Raw genomic sequence first — 17,919 nt, 5'->3', positions numbered from 1 at the left:
ATGGTTCTAAATTGTTTGCTAGAACCGTTGAATCAATTCATAATTTTACCACCAATGCTTTAGTAACCCGATTTTCCTATATACCCTCCAACTTTTGTCATTTTGCTTTTCTGTCATGTTAGCAAGCTGATAGGTGTGAGATGGGACATTTGAGTTGTTTTAATGTGCATTTTTCTAATTAATAGTGATGTAGGGTGTTGCTGGAGTATTTGGAATGGGGAAATCCAAGGGGGACAACTGTGGTTTGTTTGGGTGACAAAATCACTGAATGCTCTGACTCAAAGAGGTAAGAAAGACTTTAATTCACAGGTTGCAGAGACAATTTATAAGTTACTACAGAAACTTCACAAATTAGGTTCTTTAGAGAAGCAATTAGATGATGAGTTTAAATATTGCTGTGAGAGAGGGGGACTCATCAGTGAACTGCTTAGCAGAAGTTGAGGGAAAGAAAGGCTAAAATGAAGGCAGAAAAACCATGTTCCCTAAAGAGGGAGAGTAGGTCACGTGGGAATCAAATTTAGATTCTCTCAAGAGGTAAGAGCCAGTTGGGGGAAGAATAGTAATGAACATACTTAAGTTAAAGAGAAAATTGTGGGAGAGTAGCAAAAATTGTTAAGGAAGGGAAACAAAGTATTACCATGGATTCAGCCTCACAGAACTGGAACTACATCTGTCCAGCAGCACAGAGCTGCAACATCTGGATCCAGTTTGGAGAAAGGAAGAGGAAGGGGAAGGGGGCAGTGCTTGAGTAGTCACTAATACCTGATGTAAGGCAGCAATCATTGTGCACAATCAGTGATCATTAATACATTAGAGGTGTTCATTGGTATGTGACCAAAGTCAGCCTTATTGTTAAATCCAGAGTGGCTTAGGAAAAGGGGTTCACAAAGAGCCAGCATACAGTGGAGAAAACCCCCAGTACAGGGAAAAAAACAATAAGATTGTTTCAAATACAAAAAGATTTCAGCATTTCACTGTGCCCAGAACTCCCCTGCTTCAAGAATATTTCTTTCTTATAACTAATAGATAGTTTTAGGAGCAGCTAGGTGGTGGAGTGGATAGAGCACTGGCCCTGGAGGCAGGGGGACCTGAGTTCAAATGTGACCTCAGATCCTTAATCACCTAGATATGTGATCTTGGGCATGTCACTTAACTCCATTGCCTTGCAGAATCTCCCCTCCCCCATCCCCCACCTTGAAATAAATAAAACCTAGACATCAACAACAACAAAACAACATTTTATATAGTTTTTATTTCTTCATTTGAAAATTGCCTGTTCGTATCTTTTGACCATTTATCATTTGTGGAATAACTTGTATTATTTATAAATTTGATTCTTTTCTCTACATACAGTGGTACCTTGAAACTAGTTGTTTATTCGTTCTAGAACTCTGGATGAGTGATGAAACTGATGAGTGTGGAACAAATGTTTTTCCATAAGAAATACTTTCCATTAGAAATAATTCATAAAAGTTACTGGGCTAATATTATGTACTGGGGTTATTTTGTAATACAGAACTTTTAGAACTAAATGGGCGGGGTGGCTAGGTGGAGTAGTGGATAAAGCACTGGCCCTGGAGTCAGGAGTACCTGAGTTCAGATCTGGTCACTTAATAATTACCTAGCTGAGTGGCCTTGGACAAACCACTTAACCCCATTTACCTTGCCAAAACCTTAAAAAAAACTAAATGGACATGGATAATCAATTAATTACATAAAAATAAAATAAAATTTACCTGTAACTGAGAGGAGTTCCTGTCATAATGGATTTTTGTTTATCCTTTGCTCTTGAAGAGGACCATGAGATCAGGGAGTTGATGCCATGATATGCATTTGAATTGAATTTAATTGAGGGGTTGATGGGCAAAATCACCTGACTCATTTTCTCCTTGGGATCCATAGATATGGATCAAGACAACTGGAAAGGACCTTGGATGCAGCAGGAGACTTTGGCCTTTTAAAGCTAAAGTCTTTCCCAGGTCTCATTTGACTGAGACAAAGCCTATTCAGTGGTTAAGGTAGGAGAGATATGAGGCAAAGGGCCAAAAATGGCCAGGCAAAAGACCTTCAGGGCATCTCAATGATTATGAGAAATGAAGTGAAGAATAGTCTTTTTTTTTCATAGTCAAATAAAACCTTTCAGAGGCTCTCAGGGTTTCTGGCCAAAACAGAAACAATTGCTATTTACATTCACTTTGAACAATGTTCAAGTGGGCTTATGCTGGGGTTCTGCAAAATTCCTGATATACAATGAGACTGACTATAGACCCCTGTTTCTTTGTAAGAGAAGGGCACCAAGTGGCAAAGCATTTTTCTTGTGGGATGGTATTATGACTCATATAAGTTCTAGCAAGTTGGTGAGTCTTGAACAATCTCAAGAGTGCTGAAACATTTTTTCTGGTCAAAATACATTGAATAAAGGGTTTGATAGTAGTGAAGCTGACAAGTAACAAGGTACCCCAGTATATGAAAAATAAGGCCTTTTAACAGAGAAACTTGGGTGAAATAATATAATTCTAATATATAATATAATTCTAATAAATATTCCCCTCCATCCTGTTTTTTTTCCATTTATCCTTTTTTCTCTCCTTTTACCCTTTCCCTCTTCAAAAATATTTTGCTTCTGAACACCCTCTCCCCCCAATTCACCCTATCTTCTATCAATATGCCCTGTAATCTTCTCTTAGCCCCCTCCCTTATTGGGTAAGATTTATTTCTATACTCAACTGAATTATTAGTCCCTCCTTGAGCCAATTCTGAAGAGAGTAAAAGAGTAAAATTCAGAGGTTGTCCATCCCCTGTACCTATCTTCCCCTATATTATAAAATCTCTTTCCTGCTTTTTTTTTAACATTTTATTTGTTAACATTTTATTTATTTTCCAATTATATACACTAGTAATATCTGCTTATCATTTTTTGTAAGGTTTTGAATTTTAGTTTACACACACAGACACACACAGAAGGCTGTCTGATAGTCTTTACATTGTTTCCATGCTATACACTGATGTAAAGTGAATGTGTTTATAAGAGTAAACATAAATCCCCCCCCCCCCAAGAAGATGAGAAACCTCAAGAGTAGAGGGGAAAAAAAAATGTTCTTCAGTCTGTTCATATTCCAGTGACTGTCTCTGGGGTGAGTTGCTTTATCATAAGCCCACCAGAGAAGTTGCTTAAATATTTTTCCCACAGTTGTTATTACTAGCTATTACTAGTAATAGCTATTCTATTCCTCCCCACTCTCATTTATTCTATTCTCTCTCTCCTTTCATCCTGGCCCTGGCCAAAAGTGTGTTGAATCTGAGTACTTTCTCCCTCGATCTTCTCTCACTTCTGTCACCTATTCCCCCCTTCCCTCCCTGCATTCCCCCTTATCCTGTCCCTTTCTTCTCATTTTTCTCTAGGGTAAGATAGATTTCCTCACCTTATTAAGTATATATATTATTTCCTCTCTGAGCTATTTCTGATGAGAATGAAGGTTCACTCATTTGCCCTTGCCTTCCCCCTTTCCACTCCATTGTAAAAAGCTTTTTCCTTGACTCTTATGTGAAATTTCTTTATCTCCTTTCCCTTCCTCCCAGTACTTGCCTTTATCACCCATTGACTCCATCTTTTTACTATATTATACCATCATATTCTGCTCCTTCCTATGTCCTGTAAATGAGAAAGTTTGTATGAATTATCAGTATCTTCTTCCCATGCAGGAATACAAACAGTTCCTCACAATTAGTCCTTCTCTTCCACCCCCTCTTTGATTCACCAGAGTCCTGTACTTGGAGATCAAACTTTCTGTTCAGCTCTGGTTGTTTCAGTAGGAAAGTTTGAAAGTCCCCTGTTTCATTGCAAGTCCATCTTTTCCCCAGAAAGAGGATGTTCAGTTTTGTTGAGTAGTTGATTCTCAGTTGTAAACCAAGATCTTTTTTTTTGCCTTGAAAATATTTTTTCTTTTATTAAAGATTTTATTTGTTTTACAATTTTCCTCCCAATCTTAATTCCCTCCCCCCACCCCACCCCAGAAAGCAATCTGTCAGTCTTTACTTTGTTTCCATGTTGTACATTGATTCAAATTGAGTGTGATGAGAGAGAAATCATATCCTTAAGGAAGAAACAAAAAGTATAAGAGATAACAAGATCAGACAATAAGATATGTTTTTTTTCTAAATTAAAGAGAGTAGTCCTTGAACTTTGTTCAAACTCCACGGCTCTTTATCTGGATACAGATGGTATTTTCCATTGCAGACAGCCCAAAATTGTCCCTGATTGTTGCACTGATGGAACGAGCAAGTCCATCAAGGTTGATCATCACCCCCATGTTGCTGTTAGGGTGTACAATGTTTTTCTGGTTCTGCTCATCTCACCCAGCATCAGTTCATGCAGATCCCTCCAGGCTTCCCTGAATTTCCGTCCCTCCTGGTTTTAATAGAACAGTAGTGTTCCATGACATACATATACCACAGTTTGCTAAGCCATTCCCCAACTGAAGGACATTTACTTAATTTCTAATTCTTTGCCACCACAAACAGGGATGCTATAAATATTTTTGTACAAGTGATGTTTTTACCCTTTTTCATCATCTCTTCAAGGTATAGACCCAGTAGTGGTATTGCTGGGTCAAAGGGTATGCTCATTTTTGTTGCCCTTTGGGCTTAGTTCCAAATTTCTCTCCAGAAAGGTTGGATGAGTTCACCAACAGTGTAATAGTGTCCCAGATTTCCCACAGCCCTTCCAACAGTGATCATTATCCTTTCTAATCATATTGGCCAGTCTGAGAGGTGTGAGGTAGTACCTTAGAAAGAAGCTTTAATTTGCATTTCTCTAATAATTAATGATTTAGAGCAATTTTTCATGTGGCTTTGGGTTGCTTTGATCTCTTCATCTGTAAATTGCCTTTTCATATCCTTTGTCCATTTGTCAATTAGGGAATGGCTTTTTTTTTTTAAATAAGACTCAGTTCTCTTAAACCAAGATCTTTTGCCTTCCAGAATATCATAGTCCAGTCCCTATGAGCCCTTAATGTAGATGCTGCCAGACCTTGTGTAATCCTAACTATGGAGCCTTGGTAGTTGAATTGTTTCCAGCAGCTTTTATAATTTTCTCTTTGATTTGGGAGTTTTGGAATTTGGCTATAATATTCCGGGAAGTTTTTCTTTTGGAATCTCTTTCAAGAGGTGACTGGTGAATTCTCTTGATTTCTATTTTGCCCTCTGCTTTTAGGATATCAGGCCACTTTTGCTGTATTATTTCTTGAAAAGTGAAGTCTAGGCTCTTCTCCTGATTGTGGCTTTCGGATAGCCCAATAATTTTTAAATTGTTTCTTCGGGATATGTTTTCGATGTTGTTTGTTTTTCCAATGAGATATTTCACATTTTCTTCTAATTTTTTGCTTTTTTTGAAAGAGTTTTATTTATTTCTTCCTGATTTCTTGCAAAGCCATCAGCTTCCTTTAGTTCCATTCTGTATTTGAAGGAGTTATTTTCTTCAGAGAGCTTTTTTTAATCTCATTTTCCAGCTGGCCAATTCTGCTTTTTTAAGGCATCCTTCTCCTCATTTGCCTTTTTTTTTTCCATTAGGGCTAAACTTGTTTTTAACATATTATTTTCTTCAGTATTTTTTTGTATATCTTTCACCAAGCTGTTGATTTGGTTTTCCTGATTTTTCTACATCGCTCTCATTTCTCCTCGCAATTTTTCTTCTATCTCCCTTAATTGCTTTTCAAAGTCTTTTTTGAGCTCATACACAGTGTGGCCCCATTTTCTATTTCTCTTGGAGGTTTTGGATACAGAAGTTTCAATTTTGTCATCATCTGAGTATGTGTTTTGATCTTCCATGGGACTAAAGTCATTCTCTATGATCAGATTCTTCTGATGTCCCATGCTTTTTGGGACATGAAACCAACTTATATATTTCTTTAATACTTTGGGTATAGGGGCAACTAGATGGCACAGTGGGTAGAGCACCAGCCCTGGAGTCAGGAGGACCTGAGTTCTAATCCAGCCTCATACACTTAATAATTACCTAGCTATGTGACCTTGGACAAGTCACTTAACCCCATTGCCTTAGTGAAAAAAAGACTTTGTGTATAGCTGTTTTGACTTTGTTGTCTTCTGGGTTTGTGTGTTGAGCTTTGTTGTCACCATAGTAACTTTACTAAGTTTTTTGTTGTCTACTCATTTTTCCAGGCTATCTCTTGACTTTTAACTTTCCGTTAAAATTGGGCTCAGCTGACTCAAGCTTTAGTTTTTTTGTGTGCTATTGTTTTTGGATTTTAGTTTGGGAGGATGGAGGAGGTTGCTATAAATTTTCAGTTCTTCCATGATGCTGTGACCTGTGCTTTGGTCTGTGACCAACTTCAAGCATTCTTTTTCCACTTTTGATCTGTGATCAGGTTCTTTGTTTGCCTGTTGCTGCATACTCTATGATGTTCTCTAGGACTTTTCATCACCCTGGATCTGTGACCTGGAACTTCATATGGGCATTGCAAAGGGTACCCTATAATCTCCTGACAAGTTGTTCAACCTACTGCAGTCTGTGGACTAAGATCTGAAAACCATCACTCCCAATTTAGTTGCCTAAAGACCTACAGTTTACTTGCTGGGGTATAGCCAAAGCTGAACTATGCTCCACTCTCATCATGGTACAACAGAACTTTCATGTCAACCTTCTAAGTAATCTTTACAGGAAAATTTTTCCACTTCATCTTTTTGTTGATTCTGCCACTCAAAATCATTTTGGGGCATTATTTTAATGTTGTATTGAGGGGAATTTGGGAGAGCCTCAGGTAAGTCCCTCAGGTAAGTCTTATCATTTTGGCTCCCAGAATCTTACTTGGTTTTTAAAAGTATACAAGTCACACACATCTTTGAGGTCTCACAAATGAATCTTTAGTATAAACTATTCCAAAAATTGATCATCACTTTTTGATTTGCTAATAGGTGAATATAATTCTTTTGATACATAGAGGTAATTAAAAACTGAGGGATTTTTGGGCAGCTAGGTGGCATAGTGGATAAAGCACCGGCCTTGGAGTCAGGAGTACCAGGGTTCAAATCCGGTCTCAGACACTTAATAATTACCTAGCTGTGTGGCCTTGGGCAAGCCACTTAACCCCATTTGCCTTGCAAAAAAAAAAAAAACCCTAAAAAAAACCAGGGATTTTTAATATAAAGGTTGGATATGAATACTAGGTAGGTAGTATGAGTCAGAAATCTAATTAAAGTATCTGGAAAGAAGGAATACTCTAGAATGGAAATTGAATATTTGGTTACCCTTCATTAGAGGTCTTTAAACAAAAGATGAATGGTGATCTGTTGGCTATGTTGTAAGGAGATGAACTTTACTAGATGACTTTAAGGTCATTTCCATCATTGAGTTTTAATGTGATTCCACGTAAACTGCTCCTGTTATCCATTGATCAATAATAGTGGAAACAGAAGGAAAATATCTGTTGTAAGCTTCTTATTGCTTCCTTCTCTAACCATGTGGGAACAGCAGTTGAAAATAAGCAAATTGTATGGATGTTTCTGTGGACTTTTTAACCTTAAATCATTTCTCTCCCTTCTCCTTCCCTTCCTCTCTCCAACTTCCATCCCTCTTCTTCTAATGGCCCATTTACCTTTTTCACAAGTTTATTTCCATTTAGCCTCCTTTGTTAATGATATGAAATATAAATGTAAGTGAAGCAGTAGCATTAGTCAACTTAAGTTCTCTTAACTAAATGTTTGAAGTAGGTGATTAATTGAGGTGAATCTTTAGAATATTTTATAATCTTTTGAGCATGTAAAACATGTATTTTAAAGCAATTAAATAGTTAAAGAATGTTTTAGCTTTTGATCAAGGTGCTGTTTTTGATTTTTGTTTATAAAATTCTGTTCTGAAAATAGCAATATTTAAATACCATACTAAAGCATCATTTATTACTCATTCTTATAAAGTTTTTTGGAATTTAACCAAGATATTGATTTTTTTTCTCAAATGTGGTGTTTCATTTGACTGGTATTTGAACATTCTGAAGGTTAGCTTACCACCTGACCCTTTGCAACATATACACTATTATATAAATCATTACTCATTAAAAAATAAAAACTTGGTTGTATATACAAGCAAATTTATTAAGAGATAATAAGTAAGGTCTTTTTTCTTAATTTGAGACTTGTAATAAATTTTATTTTTGATTTAACTAAAATATTGTATATTGGGTTTTTGTCTTATCAGTATTTTGCTAAGTGATTCTAATATTCTCCTTTCTCTTATTTCTGGGTATATCTTAATCAGTAATTTAGTTTAATTAATATTGATAACCAAGATTTCTGAACTCCTTTCTAATACTACCTTATCCTTTTAAAAAAATTTTATTTATTTATTTAATTAAGGCAATGGAGTCGAAGTGACTTGCCCAAGGTCACAAGGCCATTATTAAGTGTCTGAGGCCAGATTTGAACTCAGATTTTCCTGATTCCAAGGCCAGTGCTTTATCCACTGTGCCACCTGGCTTCCCTCACTGCCTTATTCTTAATACTGTTTATATATTTAGAGAGATTGCATGCATAACTTGACAAAGTTATTCTTCTTTCTCTTCAGGCACCAGAGTTTCCTGAGTTTGCCATTAAAGTTCAAGAAGCCATTAATTCTCTGGGGGGTAGTGTATTTCCTAAACTTAACTGGAGTGCACCAAGGGTAAGAATATTAGTTTTCTTTCTTATTGTTTTAACATTCCTTATTTTAATATTCCCCCCTTTGTTCTTTTGGTCTGATCAGTTTTCTGATTCTGGGAGCTTATGGTCATTTTTATGTTTTATATCCTTTTTTGACTTCTTTTGTTGTGTGGTTTCATTCCATGCTTCTAGATATGCTTTATTTTCAGTCTATAAAGTCATATATGAACATTGATCAGAATTCTGAATTATTTCAGTGTTTTTTTCCCTTTATAATGTTTTGGTAGGTGATTATGTAAATTGTCCTCTAGGCTCTGTATCATTTTATAGAAATCTTCTCAATTTTCTCTGAATTCTTCCTATTTGTTATTTCCTGTGGTTTAATACTATTATATTACAATCATAGACCTCAGTTTATTCTGTCATTTTCCAAATAGTAGACACCCTATTTCCCCAGAAGCTCTTTTTTTGGCCTATCATTCCAGACTTTCTGTAAAATATTGCAACTTCATATGCAATAGCCTGAGGTGGGGAATCTCTGATCTGGTCTAATGCTGCCAAGGAAATTGCAGACTAGACTCAAAATTCAATAAATCAAGATACTTTTTTAGGGGTGAATTAAATGATTGACCAAATATAGCCTGCAAATGATGTTATAAATATCCAAATGGCCCTTGGCAGAAAAAGGTTTCCTCACCCCAGTTCTGGCCCAAACTATCCCATTTGCTTTTCTCTAATCTCTTGACATCTCTTGGGTCTTTGTGCAGATTTCCCATGTTCTTGGACTTTACTTTTGCCTCTCCTCCAACTCTTAAGACTTAAAAAACTTAGTTCTGTGTTCCCATCTATGGAATGATTTTCTTAATCCTCCATATTGTTAATGTTCGCTTCTACTTTCTCAAGTGATCATTTATATTCTTTTATGTTTTCATGTTGTATACCCCCTTCTCCAATAGACTACTATTATTCTTCATTATTAAAAGGAGGAACTCTTTTTCATTTTGTTCTTGTATCCCCAGCCTTTAGGGTTGTTGTTGTTTACCAAATGCTCAATACTTCTCCTTTGATACCAAATGTTTAAGAAAATGTTGTTGAATTTAGGTTCAGGGGACAGAGTTATTCTGGAATATAGTTTGAGATGTATAGTAATATGAAGTAAGATTCAGTTGGCATTGTAGGGGCAAGCTAGATGGTGCAGTGGATAGAGCACCGGCCCTGGAGTCAGGAGGACTTGAGTTCAAATCCAGTCTCAGAACATAATAATTATTACCTAGCTGTGTGACCTTGGGCAAGTCACTTAACCCCACTGCCTTACCAAAAAAAGAAAGAAAGAAAAAGAGAGAGAGAGAGAGAGAGAGAGAGAAAGAAAGAAAAAAAAAAGAGTTGGTATAATAGTAGTCACAGATTCTGAAGAGTCTTGAATTTTAGTTTGAAGTTTACTTGATCATAGGTAGACAAAAGATTTTGGATAAAAAAATTGACCAAGTCTTTATATAAAAGAAATTAGTCTAGCAGTGCAATGAAATATATGAATTCTGTAAGAGATTTTTTTCCAGTAGTATTAATAGGTAGGATTACAACCCTATACTGTGATAATGGAAATGAGGTATAGAAATAGAATTAGTGTGATTTGCTAACTAATTGTTAATGAAACTGGGAAGAGATAAAGATGACAATGACAATAATTGAGGAACCACATGATGAGGTTTTGGATATGTTGTTTAGTTGCTGGTGAGACATCCAGGTGGAGATGTTTTTTTAAGCAAATCATTGTAGATTAGATGAGATTATGGAGATAGAAAAGAGATGTGTGTATAAGTACCGTATGTTGCATATGCTATCAGTTATATTGCTCTATCAGTGTATTTTGTCTTTTTTTTTTGGTGACAAATCATATAGTATATTCCATATGATTGGAATATTCCCTCTTAAGAGTTAATATTCATAGTGAAGTCCTCTCAGTGTTAAAAATTGTTAAAAACAAAGACAGACTATTACCCTTAGACTATTCCTAGATGAAAGAGGGAGAGAGGCCTTGGATTCCCAATCAGACACCCTCCTGATTCTGTTAGGGAGGGAAACAGTGGACTGTTGCATTGATTCTGTTAAGGAGGGAAATACTTCCAGAGGTGGAATACTTCCAAAGAAGAGACCTTGCATTCTTAGTTAGCCACCTATTTAGTGGTAGACTGCCTTCTCTTATTTGATGATGAAGACCTTGCATACCCAGACATTAATTCATTAGAAATCTTCTTCTGAAACCCTCACCATCTGGATGGTGAGGTAATATTCTATGAAAATGTTTTATTCTTCTCTTTGTTGCTGGGTAGATTTTTCATGTAAAGATTTAACTCAGAAAACCTTAACCAATCAGGTTGGAAGAGAGGGGGCTAGGGAGGAGGGAATCTCACTAGGCCATATAATCTTGCTAACCCTTGATCTTAGAGTATGCCTTTTTCTCAAGAAAAGCCAAAATAAACTTTCCTCTCTATATTTTTTAAAGTGGATTTTTATCCCCCCCCCCCACACACACACACATATAGGGCCAAGATTAGGAGTAGGAGGGGCGGCTAGGTGGCGCAGTGGATAAAGCACTGGCCCTGGAGTCAGTAGTACCTGGGTTCAAATCTGGTTTCAGACACTTAATAATTACCTAGCTGTGTGGCCTTGGGCAAGCCACTTAACCCCATTTGCCTTGCAAAAACCTTTAAAAAAAAGACTAGTAGTAGTAGGGTTTGGGGAAATAAAAATTATAAAAAGCAAAAGACCAATAAAAATTTTTTTAAAAAGAAAAATTCAGAGTTAGAGATAGATTTTCAGCATCAGAATTATGGAATTTCAGAATTGGTAGAGACCTCAAAAATCATCTAGCAACCAATATCCAAAAAAAAAAAAAAGAATCCCAACTATAAACTTGAACCTACCTAGCCTTGAAGACCAATAATGTAGAACTAACTTCCTTCCCAAGCTTCTCTTTCTTCTTTATGGATTGAATGATTGTTAGAAAGTTTTTTTCTGACTTCAAAATCAGAGCCCTCTCTTTAAGAGATGGTGGGTGAAATCTTGTAAATATCTGAGATAAAAATGTAGTGATTATTGTTTCTGAAGTCAAGTGATGAGATTGTTCAGTAAAAGGGGAGGAAGGGGGAGCCCACAGAGGCAAATGTTACAAAAAATGCTTGAGAAAGAAAACAACGAAAAAAAACCCTTTAGATTTGGCATTTAGGAGCTTATTGTGGACATTTTAGAGAAAAGTTTCAGTAGTGTCATGAATGAAAGCCAGCTTTCAAGGAGTTGAAAAGAAAGTGAAAGAATGGGTTGTGAGAAAGTGGAGGCCATTTATATAGATACTTTTTCCCCCAAGAGATTTGTCCCCTGAAAGGCCAAATCCGAACATTATGTACCTACTATATTTCAATGCTGTACTAAGCACTGAATATACAAAAGCAAAAGCTCATCCTTATAGTCCAATGGGAAGAATCAGATAAAAACAATTTTTATATAAGCAAATTATATACAGTTGGAAATAATCGGTAACAGGAAGGCATTAGAATTAAAGAACATCAAGAAAATCTTTTCAGTAGCTGGGATTTCAGCTGGGGCTTGAAAGAAAGCTCTTTTTAAACAAGAAGATGGAAATGAAGAGGGAGGACCATTCCAGGCAGGGGAGATAGCCAATTTGTATGTGTAGTAGGGGTTAGGTACCTGGGGGGGGGGGGGGTGATATAAAAAGATTAGAAAGGTAGGGGAAAGTCAGGTCATGAAGGATTTTGGATGCCAAACAGAAGGTTTTATATTTAATCCTTTTGGCACTAAGGATCCACCAGTGGAGCGACTTGAGGTGGGAAAACCAACCAGCAGGCTGTTGCAGTAGACTACATCTGAGATAATAAAGGACTATACCAGGAAGTGGCAGTGTCAGAGAAGAGGAGGCATATTTGAGAGATGTAAAATCTACAGACCTTAGCCAAAAATAGGATTTGAGGGAATGAGAGAGAAACTGAAGAGTTCAGGGATGATGTCTAGGTTGTAAGCCTGGGAAATTGGGAAGATGGTGATACCCCTGATAATAATAGGGAAGTTAGGAAGAAGAGAGCATTTGGGGGATAAAAATAATGAATTGTAGAAGATATAGCTTAATTAGTCTTTTTTTTTTGGCAAGACAATGGGGTTAAGTGGAAGATAAAGCTAGATTGGTGGTATAGTGAAAGAATTTTTAGATTTGGAGAAATCTGAACATGTTGGTAGATAAATGAAAAGGAATCGATTAAGAGAGGATGAGTGAAGATTCATCAGTTAAGCATCAAGCATTAACAATGTATCAGGTCCTATTCTAGAACTTGGAGATACATATGCAAAAGCAGAACACTCCTTCCTCTCAGAACTTAGAATACTGGGTCAGCAATGTCCTTTGTTTCTGGAGTAAATTCTTAAAGAAGAGTGAAGTGTGATCAAGATTGCAAAAAATTTTATTGGAGAAAGGCAAGAAGAAGCAGTGGGTAATGATTATACTGAATTCTCTTAGCATCAATATTTGTGGAAGTATTCTTATTTCATATTGGCAGTTTATTTCAATTTTTTTTCCTTTGAACTGAATGAAGCATAAGCTAAATAATAGAACATTTGCAAATTTCTGACACAGCTGAAGATAAATGCAATTCATGAAAATTGGACCATAGCCAACATCTTAATAATTACATGTAGGTAAATTCTTATTCACATGGAAATAATATTCTCCCATCCAACTAGTTTGGAACTTAGTAAATTAAGGAATCTTACTTTTAGGGAACAGAATTGCTCCCCTTCCACAGTGGTGAATTGTCATTTTTTGTTTTCAGTTATCCATAGTAATATTTCAGGAGGTATAGAAAATTGAGTTGATTATACTTGGAAACTGATTAAGTTTTGCAATTCTCCTTTCCAAAACAAATGTTCACAATGGGTTAAGGTACTTGATAGTCTAATATAATAGTTTTCTATTTTTAAATTTGTTTTGCTAGCTCTGTGTCTGTTCTATGACTCTATCTGAACATAAGCAGTAGATCTGTTTGTAGATTTCAAAGGTCCATGTGGAGCATTCTCTGTGGCTTTCAGTGTTTCACTTGGTTTTGTGGGACAATTGGAATTGGTATCCCACACTCTGGAACTCTGGCTCCAGGTGTTCTAGCCACTCTTGCATAGGGGAAAGAGGAAGGTAAAGGAGTCTCTCGCTTTTGGAGGGAGGGACACTTGGAGATTGACATCTCATTTTCCACAACATTGTTTGGTTACTGGGGATTGATTATGTTTCCAAAATCATTTTGCTTATTTTAAAAAGAAAAAAAAAGCTTAAGTGAGCCAAACCCTAGGAGCGACCTGGGTTACATTTGCTGGAGTTTTCTAAAACCTCTGTGACATAATTCTCATAGAAAGGGCTTATTAGCATATCTTAATACCTAGGAACAAGGCTTCTGGAGAGAATTACTGCAATTCAGAGTTCTTTCAACTTAATGAATTTGATTAAGGAAATGCTGGCTAAAATCTGCCATCTAGTTAAGTGACCTTTTGAAATGATATACAGAGTTGATTGGTTATGGGCTTGAATTTAATATTTGCTAACTAACAAATTTGTACTGAATGTGTTTGATAATCTAGGACGCCTACTGGATAGCAATGAATAGTTCTCTGAAGTGTAAAACCCTCAGTGACATCTTTCTGCTTTTCAAGAGTTCTGACTTCATTACTCATGACTTTACTCAACCGTAAGTATAATTGTCACACATGCCTTCTTACTCTACAGGTAAAGTTCCAGGACACTAAGCACTCCTGTCACAAAGAGCAGGTCGACATATAACAAAGCTTTCAGTGCATGTTGCATTGGAAAAAGATAGACTAGATGTAGTCTTTCACTGAGGTCAGTCAACATTTTTAATGCTATTATGCTGCTAATTATACTGAGCACTGAATGATATACAAAGATGGGAAAAAATAAAGATCTTTCTGTCATTGGTGAACTTGCAGTCAAATGGGGCAAGACTGTACACAAAAGGAGGTGAAAAGTGAGATGGGTGGGGAGTAGTATGTAAGGCACTTTGCTTTGGGACTTGAGAGAAGTGTCCCCAGTTTGGGGAAATCTGGGCTTGGGAAAACTTTTTTTTTGCTTGTCTTTGTGTCTACAGTACTTAGCACAGTGCTTGATAAGTAAGTAAGTACATCCTTGATAAATGCTTATTGACTACTTACCCTCCTACTTCTACTAATGTAAGACTGCACTCTCTCTTCATTATATAGTCTTGAGTTATCTGAGTCCCAAACAGTGAAATGATTTATCCTAAGTCACATATTCAGAAACAGAACTTGAACCTAAGTCTTCTCAATTTGAGATCATCCTGTAGTTTACTTGCATGTCTCGGGAATGACTTTTTTTTTTTTGAGACTTTTGCAAGGCAATGGGGTTAAGTGGCTTGCCCAAGGCCACACAGCTAGGTAATTATTGAGTGTTTGAGGCTGGATTTGAACTCAGGTCCTCCTGACTCCAGGGCCAGTGCTCTCTCCACTGTGCCACTTTGTCGCCCAAGGAATGGCCTTTTGAAATGTTGTTTTGTTGATCTTGTTTAAATTAAATAAAGGCAGTGAATAATCCTGGGTAATAAAGATTTCCTGTGGTTGCCATAGAAGTCATTCTCTATTGTTAAGGAGCCTAATATTGCTCTATTTATATTGTAAAGATTGAAAGAATTCTGTGTTGAACTGTAAGTGAGCTTTTGACACTTTTATCCTACTTACTGTAGATTTTCTCATTTAGTTACTCTCTTATTTTCTTCATGTCTTGAATAAAATGTAGCTAATCCTTCCTGCATAAAACACCAAACAACCCCAAGTCTTGGAGTGTATGAGAGGGAAAAGGATGGAGCTAGATATGTATATGCCTCCCTTTTCTACCTACTCAAAGTACTTGATTTCTTTTCTTTTTCTTTTTTTTTTTAGGTTTTTGTAAGGCAAACGGGGTTAAGTGGCTTGCCCAAGGCCACAACAGCTAGGTAATTATTAAGTGTCTGAGACCGGATTTGAACCCAGGTACTCCTGACTCCAGGGCCGGTGCTTTATCCACTATGCCACCTAGCCGCCCCAAGTACTTGATTTCTTTTGCTAATTTGCTCCATAAAACCTAGACTCTGTTTCATTTTGGGACTTGCATCCTGGATATTTTATTTTTAGGCATATATTCCTTTTAAGAAAAACCATTTTAGTAAAACTATTGAGATAATCTGAGGTATTTATCACAAGGGATCTTAATTCTGTTCATGCTCATAATTTATTTAGTCTGATCCAATAAGCATTTATTAAGTTATTTGCTATGTGCTATGAACTATGGTGGGTTCTGGGGATACAAAGAAAATGTGGGTAAAGATCTTTGCCACTAGAGACCATATGTTTTAGTGGGAAGAAACAGCATGCAAACAGGTAAGTATATACATAATACTCTGAGGAGGAAGATTTGTGCTGTGGAGAAAGAGAATCATGAAAGGCTTTCTAAAGGAGGTGGCATATAAACTGAGCCTTTGAAGGAAGCCAAAGAATCTAGGTATTGGAGGGGGAGAAGGGGGTAAATTGTAGTTACTAAGAGGCAAAGGGCTCTGAAGGAAGGAGGTGTATGCTTCAGAGGTCAGTAAATAGATCAATTTGTTTGGAATATGAGGGTGAATAAATATATATATTTGACACTTGAAATTTTTTAACATTCTATGATAGAATGACTTTTTTCTTTTTTTTTGTATTTAAAGATTTTATATTCATTTTGAGTTTTATAATTTTTCCCCTAATCTTACTTCCCTCTCCCTACCCCCCACAGAATGCAATTTGCCAGTCTTTACATTGTTTCTGTGATGAGAGAGAAATCATATCCTTAAGGAAGAAACACAAAGTATGAGAGATAGCAAGATCAGACAATAAGATATCAGGTTTTTTTGTTTGTTTACTTTTTGTAAGGCCATGGGGTTAAGTGGCTTGCCCAAGGCCACACAGCTAGGTAATTATTAAGTGTCTGAGGTTGGATTTGAATTCAGGTACTCTTGACTCCAGGGTTGATGTTCTACTCACTGTGCCACCTAGCTGCCCCAATATTAGTTTTTTTTAAAAAGGAATTTTATAGCTTTTGTTTTAATAGCTTTTTGTTTTTTAATTCTGATAAAGTAGTATTTTTATTTCAGGAAAATATGTTCATTATGAAAAAGAAAACACATAATTTTGTAATTCTTTATAATGTTAGTGACATCTAACTTTTCAGATGGCCTTTAAATGAATTATGTTAGAGGTGTTCTTTAACAGTTATTTTTGTTTTGTTTTGTTTCTTTTGCAAAGCAATGATGTTAAGTGGCTTGCCCAAAGTCACATAGCTAGGTAATTATTAAATGTCTGAGGCTGGATTTGAACTCAGATCCTACTGACTCCAGGGCCGGTGCTCTACTGCACCACCTAGCTGCCCCTATTAATTTTTTTAAATTGATATTTTATTTTATTTTTCCAGTTACAGGTTATGAAAGTTTTTCAACATTCATCCACATGTATATGTATATGTATATTTTTAAGTTACATAATTTCTTTCCATCCTGTTCCCCATCCCCCTCCCCTCAGAAGTGAAAGTCAGATGAATATTGTACATGAGGTAACATTAATTTTGAGAATCTTAAAGAGAAGCCTAATCTTAAGTGAGTTCATACCAGAAAACATGGGAAAACTGCTTAACTCTGGTTTTGCATGGCTAGCCATTCCCCACATAACTCTGCTGCTGTTTTTAAATAACAGAAATTTCTCACAATTAAATACAAAGTATTAACAATGATGTGTTGAACACTTTGAATCTAGTGAGGAAAATTTATTTTAAATTTGTTCAGCAAAATTTAATGACTCTGTGTGTGTATGTGCAGCAGCTGGTGAAGAATAATTAAAACTATATTTTAATGCATTTTTAAACCCATTCTAAACCTTATGGCAACAAGCCTCACTGATAAATGTCTTAATTTCTATAAGATATGTTATTGTGAAGATATTATTAAAATAATTAATAAAGTGTTTTAAGATTTTTGTGATTTTAGTAAACAAAATTTCATTACTTGTTTTGTTAATTTAGTAGAAAGCATATGCTTTGTTATGACATGGCAACCAAGACCCTATGTATTAATTAGATAGAAATTGCTTATTAAAACTATAATGAGGGGCAGCTAGGTGGCACAGTGGATAGAACACGGGCCCTGGAGTCAGGAGTACCTGAGTTCAAATCCGGCCTCAGAC

General features: G+C 36.2%; 1 protein-coding gene across 1 annotated transcript in view; it reads left to right on the top strand.

Moving 5' to 3' along the window:
• The window catches only part of CDC123 (cell division cycle 123), a 126,162-nt gene that overhangs the window by 54,973 nt on the left and 53,270 nt on the right, over positions 1-17,919 (top strand). Inside the window, exons 6-7 of the mRNA XM_074194115.1 lie at positions 8,576-8,671; positions 14,284-14,390. Of these exons, the coding sequence (XP_074050216.1) occupies positions 8,576-8,671; positions 14,284-14,390 (203 nt within the window). The remainder of the gene's footprint in view (positions 1-8,575; positions 8,672-14,283; positions 14,391-17,919) is intronic.

Source organism: Macrotis lagotis, chromosome 7 (genome assembly GCF_037893015.1).
Source record: "Macrotis lagotis isolate mMagLag1 chromosome 7, bilby.v1.9.chrom.fasta, whole genome shotgun sequence".
NCBI lineage: Eukaryota > Metazoa > Chordata > Mammalia > Peramelemorphia > Peramelidae > Macrotis > Macrotis lagotis.
The sequence above is the reverse complement of the archived record's forward strand: the minus strand, read 5'-3'. Positions and strand labels throughout refer to the sequence as shown.